Genomic DNA, 13,526 nt, shown 5'->3' with positions numbered 1-13,526 from the left:
GTGTCCATTTTTTTGAATGATTTATTAGTCACATTTTTATCTTTGAAAATGAAAGCGATTTTTTTAAACCAGGAGAAGTGGTCATCATTTCACAAAAGTTTCCTCAACCCTTTCTAAAACTCCATTGACTTCTTTTTTATTGTCATATGCTCCATGCGGGGGAGGAGGCAAGGGTAGGGCTGGAAAGGGGGGGTCAGAAACATCATCATACTCACCACCCCCCTACCCCCAAAGCCCAGCCTTACCGCCCGCCCACTCCGGGGGGAGAAAGTGGCGCTTTGTGAATGCGGGGAGCGCCGGAAGAGGCAGAAAGCAAACTTTTCAAAAGGAATCAAAACCTGCTTCTTTTCTCCATCATTGAGCGAGGAGGGGGAGATCGGTCCACGGCACGCCGCGAGGCGAACCCACGGGAACCCACGGTCAGTCCAACAAGTCTTTTCAGTGGTTTCAGGATGCAAAAAGATGCATGCGCGGCAGCCCAGCCATGCCGTGACCGGAATAAGTGTCGCGTCATTGGTCATTGCCATGCACGATTTGCAACTTGTAGAGCGAGGGAAGGAAGGGAGGAAAGGGGGGGAGGACGCTTTGGGGCTCCACTTCTTCTCCCCAATTGCTTTAACAACTGGACTCAAGATGCGTGTCGACTTTACGTTTCGCAACACGACGTGACTCATGCAAACGATGTGCAATTGCCCGGTGTCACAATTCCTTGCACACACACAGACAGACAACACAGAGGACTCATTCATGCTGTTATGATGAGCGCTTCTAGTAGACGTTTGACGTCATCACCTTCTTTTATTTTCCAGCAATTAGTGATGTCCTGACAAGTAGATAAACTTGAGTGGGAGAACAATACAATATTTGGCAAAATGACAAAGTCTGCTTGCGTTTTGATTGTTTTCCAGAGTCAATGATTAATGTAGTTTGATATGGACAGTAATGAAGGATCTTGGCTAGTCCCTTTTCCTGTTGTTGCAGTAACTGATTGGAATTTTTCATCGGTTCAGTTTCACTTTTTCTACAAACATGTTGCATAACTTCTCCAGATCATTTTGCAGAAGTCGGTTTTAAGATAAGCTTTCAAGATGAGTTTTAATAACTCCACAGAGAAGCGAACAACTAAGACAACAACTTAGCAAAGACACCAAGTATTTCTGGAAAGGCGGTCATTTCTGTTTGAGAGGAAATCAAATACATGACTTAATCAGGAAACGAGATATCTGACCATTTCCTCATGGGCGTCCATTGAAGCCTGAACGCTAAAAAAAATTCACTTGGCATACTCTTCTCTTTTTTCCCCAGAAGTTTTGCCAAAATGCTGGTGTTTATTCCACTCTGTCTGTTCCTGTTGGCGTCGGCGGGTGGCGAGCCCTGCCTCATCATCAGCGAGATCAACGCCGACAACCCGAGACTGGACACCAGGGAGTTTGTGGAGTTGTACCACACCAGCGGAGAGCGGTCCTCCTTGGATGGCTACACCATGGTCTTCTACAACGGCAATGGGAACACGGCCTACAAAGTCTTGGACCTTAAGGGCTACAGCACTGATGACAGGGGCTTCTTCCTGGTGGGCTCGGTGGACCTGCTGCCCAAACCCGCCATCCCCCTGCCTCCCAATACGGTCCAGAATGGACCGGACGCCGTGGTGCTCTACCACTCGTCGGCGGCGCGCTACGCCGAGAAGATGGAGGTCACCGCCATGGGTTTGGTGGACGCCGTGGTTTATACCAAGACCAAGAGCGACGGCGCCAACACCCTGGAAGAGGTTCTCACTCCCGGGGAGCCGGCTTTTATCGAGGATGAGGCCTTTTTAGCGGGGGACGAATCCATTGAGAGGTAATAAAAGCAGTACTGTCTCATCTCACACTATTCAGTCAAACATTTGGTTTTTGGTTGCTTTGTGAGAGCAACCTGTTGAATGCTAAAGTTTAGACACCGCTACGAAAGCAAAATTGGAATCCCTTCACGTAGACTGGTCCGTAATGAACTTGGCCGCCATTGCACTTTGTTGGCAAACTAATTAAATCAAATACTAGATGGTCCAATGGGTGGACAAAAATGTCCGTATCACTATCCGTCTACGTAGGTGTTTGTTGTCTGAAGATCGTTGGGGCTTCCAGGGGTCTTCTCCGTCCCCGGGCCAGAGGAACAACTGTACACCCGGCGCCGCTCCGCCTAGCCTACCCGTCATTACCGAACTGAAATTGGGTGGTGGTCAGGTGGACGGCTTCGTGGAACTGACGGCGTCCGAGACCAGCCCCTTGGTGTTGGTAGTGTTGGACGGCAGAACAGACAAAGTTAGCGTTAGCTTGAATGTCTACGCCAACGTCAGCAGGAATGGACTCATTTCCGTCACTCTGGACAAGAGATTTATGAAAGGTAAACAATCACTGATGGAACTACAACTGTGACCAGATGATGGTTGTCAAAAAATGGCAATGACTTCTTCACAGGAGACGAGTCTGGAGCGGTAGCTGTATATGGTGGTACTACTTCAGAGTTTCCAGTGGGGAGCCCTTTAAGTCAGGTCCAGCCTCTGGACTCATTTGTGTTTGCCGGCCCCGGGGACAAGCCGAGTGCCAACCTGACGGAGACCCTCATCCCGGGCAGGCAGCCCTATCAGCTCAGCAACAGGTAAGAATTTAGGGACTGAAACAAACCTTCCTACTTTCAAGGTCTTAACAAGAGTCTAAACAAGCAGAGCTAGAGATCAGGAAATTAAAAAATAAAATGTGAAGCTCGTTTAACATTGAGTACACCGGTTGAACTGATGGCAATTAAGCGCTTGACCAAATACCATTTTGTTTGAACTGCTTTCAGAACACCAACTTTGATAAATGGGAAGAAAATCTCAGACAACAACTGAGCAAAATGTGAACACTTTATTCCAAGTTAAATATATTCTTATTATAGTCGATATTGTTTAGCATATCAGCAAAGATAATATCTCCATTTTGTACCAACTGTAATTTTGACTATTTCAACACTTTGAGGCTGATGGTCATCTTACAACTGTTGTTCCTCTTTCTGCTGTCTACATTTATATCTAAAAGACATTCTAAGGACTTTTAAAAAAATCTACTGCAGAAAGACTGGTCCTTATCTTTTGTAGTTTAAAAGAGGGAGGCTTCTACCTAAGTCGTTGCGGCATGGCTACGTGGTCCAGAGATCCAGGCGTCTTCTGGGAAGCCCCACAAACCCCGGGGCAGCCCAACCAGTGCCCCTGGCCAAAGATTTGCCCTCACAGTACGGGTGAGTGATGAGTCCAACGTTTGGTTGGTTCTTCCAGCTCTTGTAAAGACCAAATGGCATCTTCATTTTGGACCGTGTGTCTGGTAGATCTGCGCTTAGCTAATGAATCCACTTTTGCAGTTCCAGAAGGAGGCCCGGATACTTCCGCGCAATTACCGCCTTGGTGGACCGGCGACTTCCTGATCAACGAGCTGAACACGGACACACCGGGCTCCAACGAGGACGGAGAGTACATAGAGCTGTGGCACCCATCCGGGCGGCGCATGCCCCTCCAGAACATCTGGATTCTTCTTTTTAGCGCGCGCAACACCAAACCCTACCGAGAGATCAGCCTCAGCAGCCATTTCACCACCGCCAAAGGTTACTTTTTGCTGGGCAGCGACAGGCTGGTACCGGCGCCTTCTCTTCGGCTGCCCCCCAACACCATCCAGAACGGGCCGGACGCGGTGGCGCTTTACCGCAGCCCTAACGGGGCGCCGTCGGCTCGGCAGAGGGGAATCCCCACCAAGGGGCTCCTGGATGCCGTGGTCTACCGCAAAATGGGTTCGGATCAGGAGGCCCGTGAGCTGAGTAAGGCTCTGACTCCGGGGCAGCTTCCTCTTCTGGAGGATTCCGAGGTTCTTCCCGGCGATGAGGCGCTCAGCCGTTGCAGAGGCCTTTATCCCTTTGACCTCTCGGCATTTTCGGTAAGTAAACGGCAAAAAACTGAAGCGGCAATCTCCAACGCCTGTCGAAATCGTCTCTTCCAGGTAGCGCCACCGACTCCTCTGAGGGAGAACAGTTGTCCCCGGCCTCCTCCCGCTCCCGAAGGCGTACTCATCAACGAGGTGGTGAGCAGTCACTGGACCAATCACAGTCAGCAGGGGTATTTCGTGGAGTTGCATGGACCACCACTGACGGAGCTGCGAGGCCTGGTCCTGGTGGTCCTTGACCGGGAACACAGCGGCAGGCTGGTCGCGTTCCCCCTGAAGGGATCCGTCGACTCGGATGGCTTTTACGTGGTGGGGAATGTCACTGGAGCCGGTGAGAGTCGATGTATTGGAGCCACGGCCAAACATTTTTTGATTGCTGTCACAAGTTTTGGTTCTTTAGTCTTCAGTTGAGCCAAGATTTAGTTAGTTAGCCTGTCTTTTCTCTTCTTGTTTTCCCTTCTCGCTTCTCTACATAGATCAGACGTTCCCAGAAGGCAGCGACGTGCCAGCCCGGGGGACGGTCCTCCTGTGTTACGACGTCTTCAGCGTCTGCAGAGCCGCCACCGCGCTAACCGACTCTAGCCGGCGAGACCAACTGACATTCAGTGACGTTCAGCCGCTAGTCTCCTCCAGCTACAACCGGTGGGATCCAGTCATTCCGGCAATCAGGTGAACTCGGAGCAGATTTTTAGATTGTTTTCTAGAAATGCAGCTCCTTGTTATACAAATAAGGAATGACTGTTCTTGAGGGTTTTAGTTTTTGGGTTGTTTTTTTCTTCTTCATCATCACCAGGTCAGTCAAAAATGGCGTGGCGTCTCTTAGCCGATGCGAATGCTGCGCCGTGAGGAACCCTTATTCCTGGTCCACGTCTTCTCCGACACCTCGCCTTAAAAATATTTGCCCCAGCTCGGACTTCTCCAGTGAAATCGACTTTTGTGTCCATCCGGCGTCCAACGGTTGGTCAAACAGTTCGGAAGGTGAATGAACCCGTAAAATCGTTTTAGATGACGACGCAGCTAAGACGTTGCCAAATTAGTCAGGCGTTTTGAATAGTCCGAATTGATTTTAAAGAAACTATTTGGTTTGTTTGGCCTTTTTTTTTGTAGACTGCAATGGTCTCGTTCCTGCCCGAAGATTTACAGAAGTGGCCGACTATCTTGAGAAGAAATGCCTATGCGGAATCTCAGAGTTCTCCTTACAAGGTGAAACTATTAGTCAAAAAACTATTTCTATACATTAAGCTACAGCTAGCAATTATTTAAGTAATTGGCGAATCAATTCTTTAGTTTCAGACAAACATTTCATGAGTTGTAGAATCATTTTAGGAGAATTAAAAACAGAAGACTGCTAATAATGACAATAGCATTCATTTTGACCACAATTGTACACTTTCAAAAGAACATTGAAGGGCAATACAACATATAATCATGTTTCAGAAACAGAAAGAGGATAATAACACATATACACACACACGAGTACATTTTCAAACTACAGAAATGCAGGTAGACAAAACCGTGGCCCTCATTTTGTCGCCCCAAATAATGTCCATTGTATAAACCCAACTAAACCTATTTTCACAATGAATGAATGAAACACTTAAATATTTACACACTATATTGCTCACGGACACGTGTCAAAATTGCTTGTCTCTTCAGAAGTAAGTGAATTGAATGTATGAAAATACAGGACGTTAAAAATAAGGCTATTACCGAAACTCGCCGGACATTTAGCAGGTGTTAGCATAGCAATTAGCGGCGAGCGCTAAGCGCTCGCTACTAACTAATTAACATGATATTTAAACAAGTATATTATAACAGAGTAGTCCCAACACTCGTATAACCGTAATTAATTTGTGCGAATACTGAACAAGACATTGCTTAGCAAAATAACGTATTATAACCCCAATTTAACATCAAAGCATTACCTACCTGGAAAAGTTTGCCTACCGGAAAAGTTTGCCTTGCTTCTCGCGCTCAATTTTCGACATTCACTCGACGACCAAAGTTCTTCACGTCATTATAAACGCACAATTCTTCTTCCTAACAAGTAATCAACACGTTAGACATCAGTTTTCAGTAGTTAATAGATGTTTTATACGTTTTTTTGTATCATATTTACCATTGCCGGTAGCCTTGCTGCTGCTCTCCTTCGGGAGGTTTCCAAAAAGGCCGTGTAGACGAGAGTGATGTCATACTCACTGTTGCCACCGGAGGGCAGTGCATCCCCCGAATTAAAAACTCAAAATAAATCACTTTTAAAAGAAGCCTTTACAACGCCACTCTATTGAAACAATTTATCAAAAAAATAGGGAAAATTAACTCGAATTAATGTAATAATTTTATCATTTGCGTTTTGCAATTTAACATGCTTTTTATGTCATCTCCAAGGCACCAATTTCTCATGTGTGTCTGGCTGGTTGCGAGTATGGGGACACATTTGGGCCTTCTCGGACCACCAGAAGACCCTCATGGTCCAGACGTCCACCGTCGACCCCTCGCAGACCGATATTTGCTCTGCACTCACCGCCGACCGGCCCACCGGCACAGGTCTGTTTTTGAATGCTTCCAATGTGTAGTATGAATTGAGTTTTAGTATGTTTTTTTTCACTTGATTTCATTTCAGGGTCCAGTCTGGGTTTACAGATCGGCGTGGTCATCTGCGCACTTCTGTTTCTCGCACTCGGAGCGGCTCTATTCACGTATTTGTACAAAAGGAGGTGAGGAAAGGGATGGAACGGACGTTTATAATGTCAAAAATGATTTGATTGTTCTCTCAGGCGTCCTCTGGACTACGCTACCATGGAGCTGAGCGAGCACGGGGAGGGACTCTCAGATCTATAGTCCAGGAATTACTGGTAATGTGACAGTGAGTGTTTTTGTTTAAAAATAAAAGAGAAAAAAAGGGATTCCTTGTGAAAATAAGCTGTTTTAAAACATATTTTTATATTGGTTATTCTTTGTGAACAGTGCTGGTAACTACTATGAAAGGGAAATTAGCTTAAAAAAGGGATTGAGTGGGTGGGCGGGCTATTTGGGTGAAATTAATCTTTTTTTGGAAGAAAAAGATTTTTAAAAACATTAATTTTTAGGCACTGTCAGTTAGCAAAACTTCATCAATTCAATTTTTCTTTTGACAAATCTGTTCCTTGTTGTTGAATGTGAATGATTTAAAAGAACCACTTTTTTTACTTAAAAAAAACTTGTTTACATTTTTATGACTTAGAAAGAGTTATTTTTGCAGGAAGCTATTTTATGTGTCCGTTGTGTTTTTTTTTTTTTAGCTTCAAATATGATTTGTTGCAGCAGCTACAGTACAATTGGAATTATGATTTTATTTTTGTATGTGTGTGTATGGTAATAACGTGTTTAGATGGCATCAATTATTACCTATGGGTTCATTTTAAAGCCATATTGGCGCTAGCAATTAGCACTGATTGGATCTAATAACCTGCATATGAAATCATATTAAAGTCACATTGCAATGCATTATAAGAATTTTCCAGTATTATACTTTGTTTTGTTTTTCTAGCTGTTGAATGTTGAAAATTGAAAGTGTGTAATTTCCTCACAGCTGTACAATCCAAATAATATATTTTCATGCAGTCAAGATGTTTGGATAAAACAAAGTGACATTACAGCAGTATTAAAATGGAGTACATTGTTATTTTCTGATAGAAATATGGTTACATTAAAAAAAGAGGAGTAACTGTTAAGTGCTGTTGACGTTGTTAGTTTTCAAAATAAAAGATCCTTCAATTATGTTGGAAAAGTTCATTTTTGCTTCATTTTTGTCTTCATTTTCATTAAAAGAATGTTTTTTGAAGTGTAAAAATCCACTTGGAGGATGAGGATGATGGATCAAGTGACAGGTGTATGCTTACGGTCTCCATGGCAACGGGGGCGGCGACAGGTGATGCTGGCATGATGTACAGGTCGCCAACCAATCACTGGGAAGAAAAAGGAAAATTGTGAATGACCAATGAATTACAAAAGAATTCCCAAAAACTTCATTAAACTTAATGTTTAGTGACTAGGCTTTTTCTTTTTTTTTTTAATGTATAAAAAAGATAATCCATAGTTTGGTTTGATATGTACAAGAATTGTAAAATATGCGAGTTAAGGCGGAGATGGTTAAATTTCTGCAGGATTTCAGAAAATATTTTTGAGTAGAATCCGGCGCCCTACCGCTACTTGTCGCTCTTCTTCTTGGCCAAGTTCTGCTCAGCGAACATATCCGGGTTCTCAGCCAACGTGGCTCGAACCTTCTTCTTCTCCTTGAAGCGTCCAGAGTGGGACACATTGACGTGACGACCCTTGTTGGCCGACTTGTCCACGATCTTCTCCAGCCTGGCGCTAAAGTCGGCGGCCCCCTCCGGAGAGGCCCCGCCCACCCCGGGGGCTTCTTTGTTGTTGTTGCCGTACTCCGCCGGGATCTCGTACAGGACCTTGGATTCGGATTTTTTGCGGGAGAAGGTCAGCTTCCACCAGTTGGGGTCGGACATGATGGTGGTGGGAAGAAAAGATGGCAAATCTGTGGAGTTTGTTTCTTTTCTGGAACAACTAGTAGTCATTTCTGTAGTATTAAATAAGCACACAAAAAACACAAAGTGAGTATAGTACGTTTCTATATATGAAAGACAGTCAAAAAAATTGTAATGGACATTTGTTATTGCCGTGTACAGTATGTGAACTTGCTAAAAAAGGCCACCTGACACTTAGTTCTCATCTGATGGATGATTCAATAATTAATCAAATGGCTATCTTGTGTCCTCAAAGTTGTGATGATGTCACCAAAACACATTCAACTCCACTTGTTGTATAACAATTCACTTCTAGTCTTCTTTTAGGACTACACACCACCCTATTGGATAATTCGGATCATTTTTTGGTCCGATTAGCAGCGATAGACTGATAAATCCATTCAAATTGACAGCAGACAGATGAAGAGCTGTTATTTTCTGTTCATTAATTGTACTATTGTATTGATTTGTGAATGGGTATCATGTCATCTCATTGTTTTGTGCAGAATGGCAGCTAGCCAAATAGCAGCAAGCCAAATAGAAAGCAGGTATGGCGGGCGGGCGGTCTTATCGGGGTGCGCACACCTGTCGCCACAAAGGATCCGTGTCGTGTTTGATCTGCCGTGTTGACTCCGAAGTCGTAAATGTTTCATTTCTTTTTGTGCATTTAGCACGACGTCTACGATGATGATTCAAGAGTATTTATACTATTTTTAATGCATAATTACAGGGGTTGATCTACTATCGTTACATTGGGCGTCTATCACCGGCAAGTGGAGCAACTTCTCAAAAAAAATGGCTTGAACAATGTCGATATTTCCTCTTGGTGCGGTGGACCTTTGACACTAGGGTTTTTTTTGTTGACTCACGTTAGCCCCTCCCACTATTAACATTTAATAAGTTACTATGTGTGTGCCGTCATGCCTCAACACATCACAGCAGAAAGGAAAAAAAAGAACACGCCAAAACTTTTTTTTTGCAAATAACTAACCAGAAAACTGCTATGTCTCTTTTTGCGACTTTCATTTCATGGTAAAGTTAGTTTATTTTGTTATTTGGGTGACAACAACAACTACTAGAGAGAAATAGACAAAAAGATAGAGAGAGGTCTTACCTTTTTGATTGGTGGTCAGAATTGATCAAGTGCTGCCATGTTTAAAGTGTTTTTCCCCGCTTTTTTGTGGCGTTCCTGTCAGGTGTGCAGCATCTCTCCGGTCTGTTCTCTTACCTTGCAGCCACCTGACACACATGCACACCTTGATCCCGCCCAGCTGGATGCAGGCGTATGCAACAGTGACTCAATGGGACCTTCCTTAAGTCTACGATGTGGAAATTCCTGAGAAGCAAGCAGCAAAACAACACATTATTTTCTTTATCAGCACTGAAGTGGAATTTGGACTCTGAATAATTGTTTAGTTTGGGATGCACCACATGCACAACATTGCATGAAAGGGGAGATTGTATGAGATTTTTGCATACATTTGTGTTTGGTCGTGCCATGCTTGATTTGCAAATTTAGCTGGACTTTAAAATGACTGGTGATAGGGATGGCTTGAAACACTAACAATTATTGTGGGATTAGTTTTTAAAAGATATCAGAAATGTATTTTTTCTTTTAGATTTCACAGATGAATAAAAGACTTTATTATAATATTTTCTTTTATGTGCCATTGTATCAGTAAATGAAATTGTTATACATTTGGCATCTGTACTATTGCGTGTTTTTATTTGTGTTTTGTTTTTATAAATAAAGGTTTTTGAATAAATGACATCACGCAGCACGGAAGTAGAGCAACGACCAATCATAAACTACTATGAGCAAAACAAGCTCTGATTAGTGCGTTGCTTTGGCAACGAAGCATTCCCTCTTTCTATTCGCCCACCCTCTCGTAACGTGTCACAAATGGATAACGATTCCTTCTCCACATAAACCGTCCAAATAAACATGGAATAAAAACAATAACAGCGTTTAACAGAAGGAGAAGTAGTAATGGAGGTATGACGTGTTAACTACATTATTTAATTCCATTTAGCTAACATATTTTAAGCCCAGTGAGAGCCATGTATCTCTACTGTCTTGCTGCATAACGTTTCCAACTATGAGTGCCTAAATATTTTTAATGTCTCACTTTAGCAGAACATTCAGAACGTCCCAATCGACATTCAGACCAGCAAACTTTTAGGTAAGTGAGTCATTAATATGTTGTTTACGTCGAAACTCAAACGGTTTAACTTTTAGTTCTGTCCAATCCGAGTAAAAACGCAATTATTCTCCGGTGTGGTGTTGCTTTCACGTATCATAGGAAAGTAGAGAAGTGTGAATTCTTGCCGGACAAAAACGTAAACCAAAGTTTGGGTTTAGTCCTGAATAAATGCTTAATATGCGTCTTAATTGCAAAATCTTGAGTCGTTCAACTGGCGTCTTTAAATGAACATGTTTTAATTGGAATAAATAATTGTTTCCTACCATGTGCGTAGATTGGCTGACAGATCGGCGTCACTGCAAGCTAAAATGGCAGAATGCTGTTCAGGGGATCCGAGAGAAGATCAACGTCGCCATGCAAGATATGCCAGAGAACGAGGAGATCAAGCAGCTCATCTCAGGCTCCTGTAGGTGTCCATACAAAACCGACATACTTGAAATTAGTTTCTTGTTTGCGACAGTGTGTTTAACCTGTGTTGCGTTTGAGGTCGGAATGCGCCCACGGATTTTTGAAATTTGTGTTACATGCAGACATTCATTACTTCCACTGCTTGAGAATTGTGGAGCTCCTAAAGGGGACCGAAGAGTCCACCAAGAACATTTTTGGCACATATTCCTCACAGAGGATGAAGGTAAGAATATGCAAAAAACTACTCCTATTGTTTTTTTCCCTTGTAAAGTCACTTATAAAGTTTTGTGATGATTTAAATGTGTGCTTGCAGGACTGGAATGAGATTATGAATCTGTACCAGGCCGATAACGTCTATTTGGGTGGGTGCAAATGATTTATTTTTCGTACCTTTTTAATTTCTGGTTAAAGATGGAGTGGCTATTTTCTGTTTTTTTTCTATGACAGCCGAGTTGGGAAGCCTGTTGAGTCGCACTGTTAGCTACGAGGGTCCGGCGCTGAGAAAGCAGGTGGCCAAAGCCAAGCAGCTGCAACAGGAGATGAGACGGAGGGAGGCAGATTCCCAGAGTTCGGCCGCCAAATTGCGGGAGCACTATTACGCCGCCTGCAAACAATACGGCATCAAGGTAAGTTTGACTGGCGCTATAGAATTTGCTTTCCTTACGTGATGTGTCTCGTCCAGGGCGACAACGTTCCTCGTGAGCTTCAGGGTCTGGTCAAAGATCTCCCCGACGTTTTGGACAAAGTGGGCGCGGATGCCGCCAAGCTAGAAGAGAAAATCCAACTCTACACGGCTTTCACTAACTTTGTATGCGAGTGGTGAGTATACAAGCGGACGTAAATAAAAAAAATACTTGTTCTCTGTGTGCTAAGGAGTATTTGGTTGCAGGTCAGAACCGGCTCTTCCCATGTTGACTTTCGCGCAGAAGAGGGGGAACGCCACCTTCTACGAGTGGCGGACTGGGAAGGCACCCACGGCGGTGGATAGGCCATCTGTGGAGGAGACGCCCGAGGAAGCGCCAGTAGAAGAAATGGTATGAGACATCACTGTTTTTTAAAGCCAATAGCTAAAAGTATTTTGTGCACATTTTTATGTTGTTGTTTTTTTGCAAATAATGGTGAGATACATGGTAAATAAAACCAATATTATGCATGTAATATGACCTAGATGATTACTAAAAAGTAATAATAATGTAAATAATCAAGTTCAGTCAAGTGTGGTACAATTGATGTCAATGATGAAAACGCGCCCTCCGGTGGTACGTGAGGGTATTACTGCCCATGTTTTTTTTCTGTATTCAGATTGACTGGGGAGACTTAGGCACCCAGGAGTCCAACTCCGAAATCACGGTGGAGGACGGGGTTGACTGGGGCATCAGTGTGGAACCCAACTCAGAGGTGCGATTCACTACAATTTTAACAATCATTTATTTACTTCAAAGGCTATATTGATACTGACAGGATGGTGGCGTTACGATTGACTGGGGAGACGGCGACTCGCCTCCAGTCGACATTCAGGTCGTGCCAGCAAGCACCGACTGTGAGTGAGCTTCCACTCATAGCCATCGGACTGCTTCCAAATATTTCTCTCTTTAAAGAGGTGCATCATTGCAGGTGCTGAAGGCGTGGCGAGAGGCGACGACGCCCTAAACTTGCTGGAGAACCCTCAATCGCGTGGACAGTTCATTGATGAACTCATGGAGGTAACGATGCAATATTTTTGTTATCGTTAAGAAAAATATTGTTTTTTTTTTTAAAAAAAATATGTGTTCTTGTATGTGCTTCACTAACCTCAGCTGGAGACATTCCTCAGCCAGCGCCTGGCCGAAATGGGCCAAGAAAGCGACGTGGTTGCCATTAGTCAATTCCAGTCGGCGCCACACATCATCCAAATTCAGAGCAGCGAGCGTGTCCGAGAGATGCTGTCGGAGGTTCAGGATCTGCTGGGCCGACTCACATCGCTTCGGATGCAGCATCTTTTCATGATCCTCGCCTCACCGCGGTACGCCCTGAAAAACATTGACTTTTAAAAAACGATATCCAAAATAGGAGCAGCAAACTAATGCTAACCGTACATTTTGGCTAACAGGTACGTGGAGCGGGTGACAGAAGTGTTGAGGCAGAAAATGAAGCAGGCCGATATTCTGGAAGCAAAGGCCGTCAGCATGGTGCAGAAAAGACGAGAAGCCCTGGAGGAGCAGTCTAGACTGGAACCCCAGATCGACCTGCTGGCAAAAAGCACACAGGAGCTGAAAAAATGGGTAAACTGCAATATTCATGCACTATTTCTACAGAAACGTGTATTGTGGCATTTAATTTTGTCAGATCGAAGGGGACATTTCCAAGCGCTACAACAACCGGCCAGTCAACCTGATGGGCGTCATCGTATAGACAATTCACTCTGAAAATAATAAAGTTTTATTTCATTTCAGCTATATTGTCCACTG

General features: G+C 43.8%; 4 protein-coding genes across 9 annotated transcripts in view; 2 read left to right on the top strand and 2 right to left on the bottom strand.

Moving 5' to 3' along the window:
• Nucleotides 1-6,114, bottom strand: part of LOC144211280 (retinol dehydrogenase 13-like) — a 28,998-nt gene extending 22,884 nt beyond the window's left edge. For 4 of the 5 annotated variants that reach the window (XM_077738381.1, XM_077738379.1, XM_077738383.1 and 1 more), the window contains exons 1-2: nucleotides 6,067-6,114; nucleotides 5,877-5,987 (exon numbers count right to left, since the gene is read on the bottom strand). The gene's annotated coding sequence lies outside the window, so the exon portion shown is untranslated. The remainder of the gene's footprint in view (nucleotides 1-5,876; nucleotides 5,988-6,066) is intronic. The other variant, XM_077738382.1, reaches the window with a different exon arrangement.
• On the top strand, nucleotides 178-6,950 carry LOC144211278 (uncharacterized). The gene is made up of 13 exons (XM_077738374.1): nucleotides 178-419; nucleotides 1,306-1,839; nucleotides 2,090-2,382; nucleotides 2,457-2,637; nucleotides 3,116-3,255; nucleotides 3,376-3,941; nucleotides 4,005-4,278; nucleotides 4,424-4,616; nucleotides 4,741-4,925; nucleotides 5,055-5,150; nucleotides 6,336-6,494; nucleotides 6,571-6,664; nucleotides 6,725-6,950. The coding sequence occupies exons 2-13, from the start codon at nucleotides 1,319-1,321 to the stop codon at nucleotides 6,786-6,788; spliced, it is 2,766 nt and encodes a 921-aa protein (XP_077594500.1). The 5' UTR covers nucleotides 178-419; nucleotides 1,306-1,318; the 3' UTR covers nucleotides 6,789-6,950.
• Nucleotides 6,951-7,262: 312 nt separating this feature from the next.
• LOC144211273 (proline-rich protein 15-like protein A) lies at nucleotides 7,263-11,124 on the bottom strand. Of its 2 annotated transcripts, XM_077738369.1 has the most exons (4): nucleotides 10,935-11,124; nucleotides 9,582-9,803; nucleotides 8,133-8,520; nucleotides 7,263-7,894 (listed from the first exon to the last, which is right to left on the bottom strand). In XM_077738369.1, exon 3 carries the CDS (start codon nucleotides 8,516-8,518, stop codon nucleotides 8,135-8,137), a length of 384 nt encoding a protein of 127 aa, XP_077594495.1. In that variant the 5' UTR covers nucleotides 8,519-8,520; nucleotides 9,582-9,803; nucleotides 10,935-11,124; the 3' UTR covers nucleotides 7,263-7,894; nucleotides 8,133-8,134. The 2 variants fall into 2 exon arrangements, with proteins under 2 accessions (XP_077594495.1, XP_077594496.1); XM_077738370.1 differs by lacking the exons at nucleotides 9,582-9,803; nucleotides 10,935-11,124 and adding an exon at nucleotides 9,053-9,270.
• Nucleotides 10,316-13,514, top strand: cdk5rap3 (CDK5 regulatory subunit associated protein 3). Its single transcript, XM_077738371.1, has 14 exons — nucleotides 10,316-10,463; nucleotides 10,602-10,650; nucleotides 10,946-11,077; nucleotides 11,202-11,302; nucleotides 11,393-11,441; nucleotides 11,527-11,705; nucleotides 11,762-11,898; nucleotides 11,969-12,113; nucleotides 12,382-12,477; nucleotides 12,541-12,619; nucleotides 12,694-12,782; nucleotides 12,876-13,081; nucleotides 13,169-13,340; nucleotides 13,405-13,514. The coding sequence occupies exons 1-14, from the start codon at nucleotides 10,458-10,460 to the stop codon at nucleotides 13,468-13,470; spliced, it is 1,506 nt and encodes a 501-aa protein (XP_077594497.1). The 5' UTR covers nucleotides 10,316-10,457; the 3' UTR covers nucleotides 13,471-13,514.
• The last annotated feature ends 12 nt before the right edge of the window (nucleotides 13,515-13,526 follow it).

This window comes from Stigmatopora nigra, chromosome 18 (assembly GCF_051989575.1).
Source record: "Stigmatopora nigra isolate UIUO_SnigA chromosome 18, RoL_Snig_1.1, whole genome shotgun sequence".
NCBI classification, from domain to species: Eukaryota; Metazoa; Chordata; class Actinopteri; order Syngnathiformes; family Syngnathidae; genus Stigmatopora; species Stigmatopora nigra.
The sequence above is the reverse complement of the archived record's forward strand: the minus strand, read 5'-3'. Positions and strand labels throughout refer to the sequence as shown.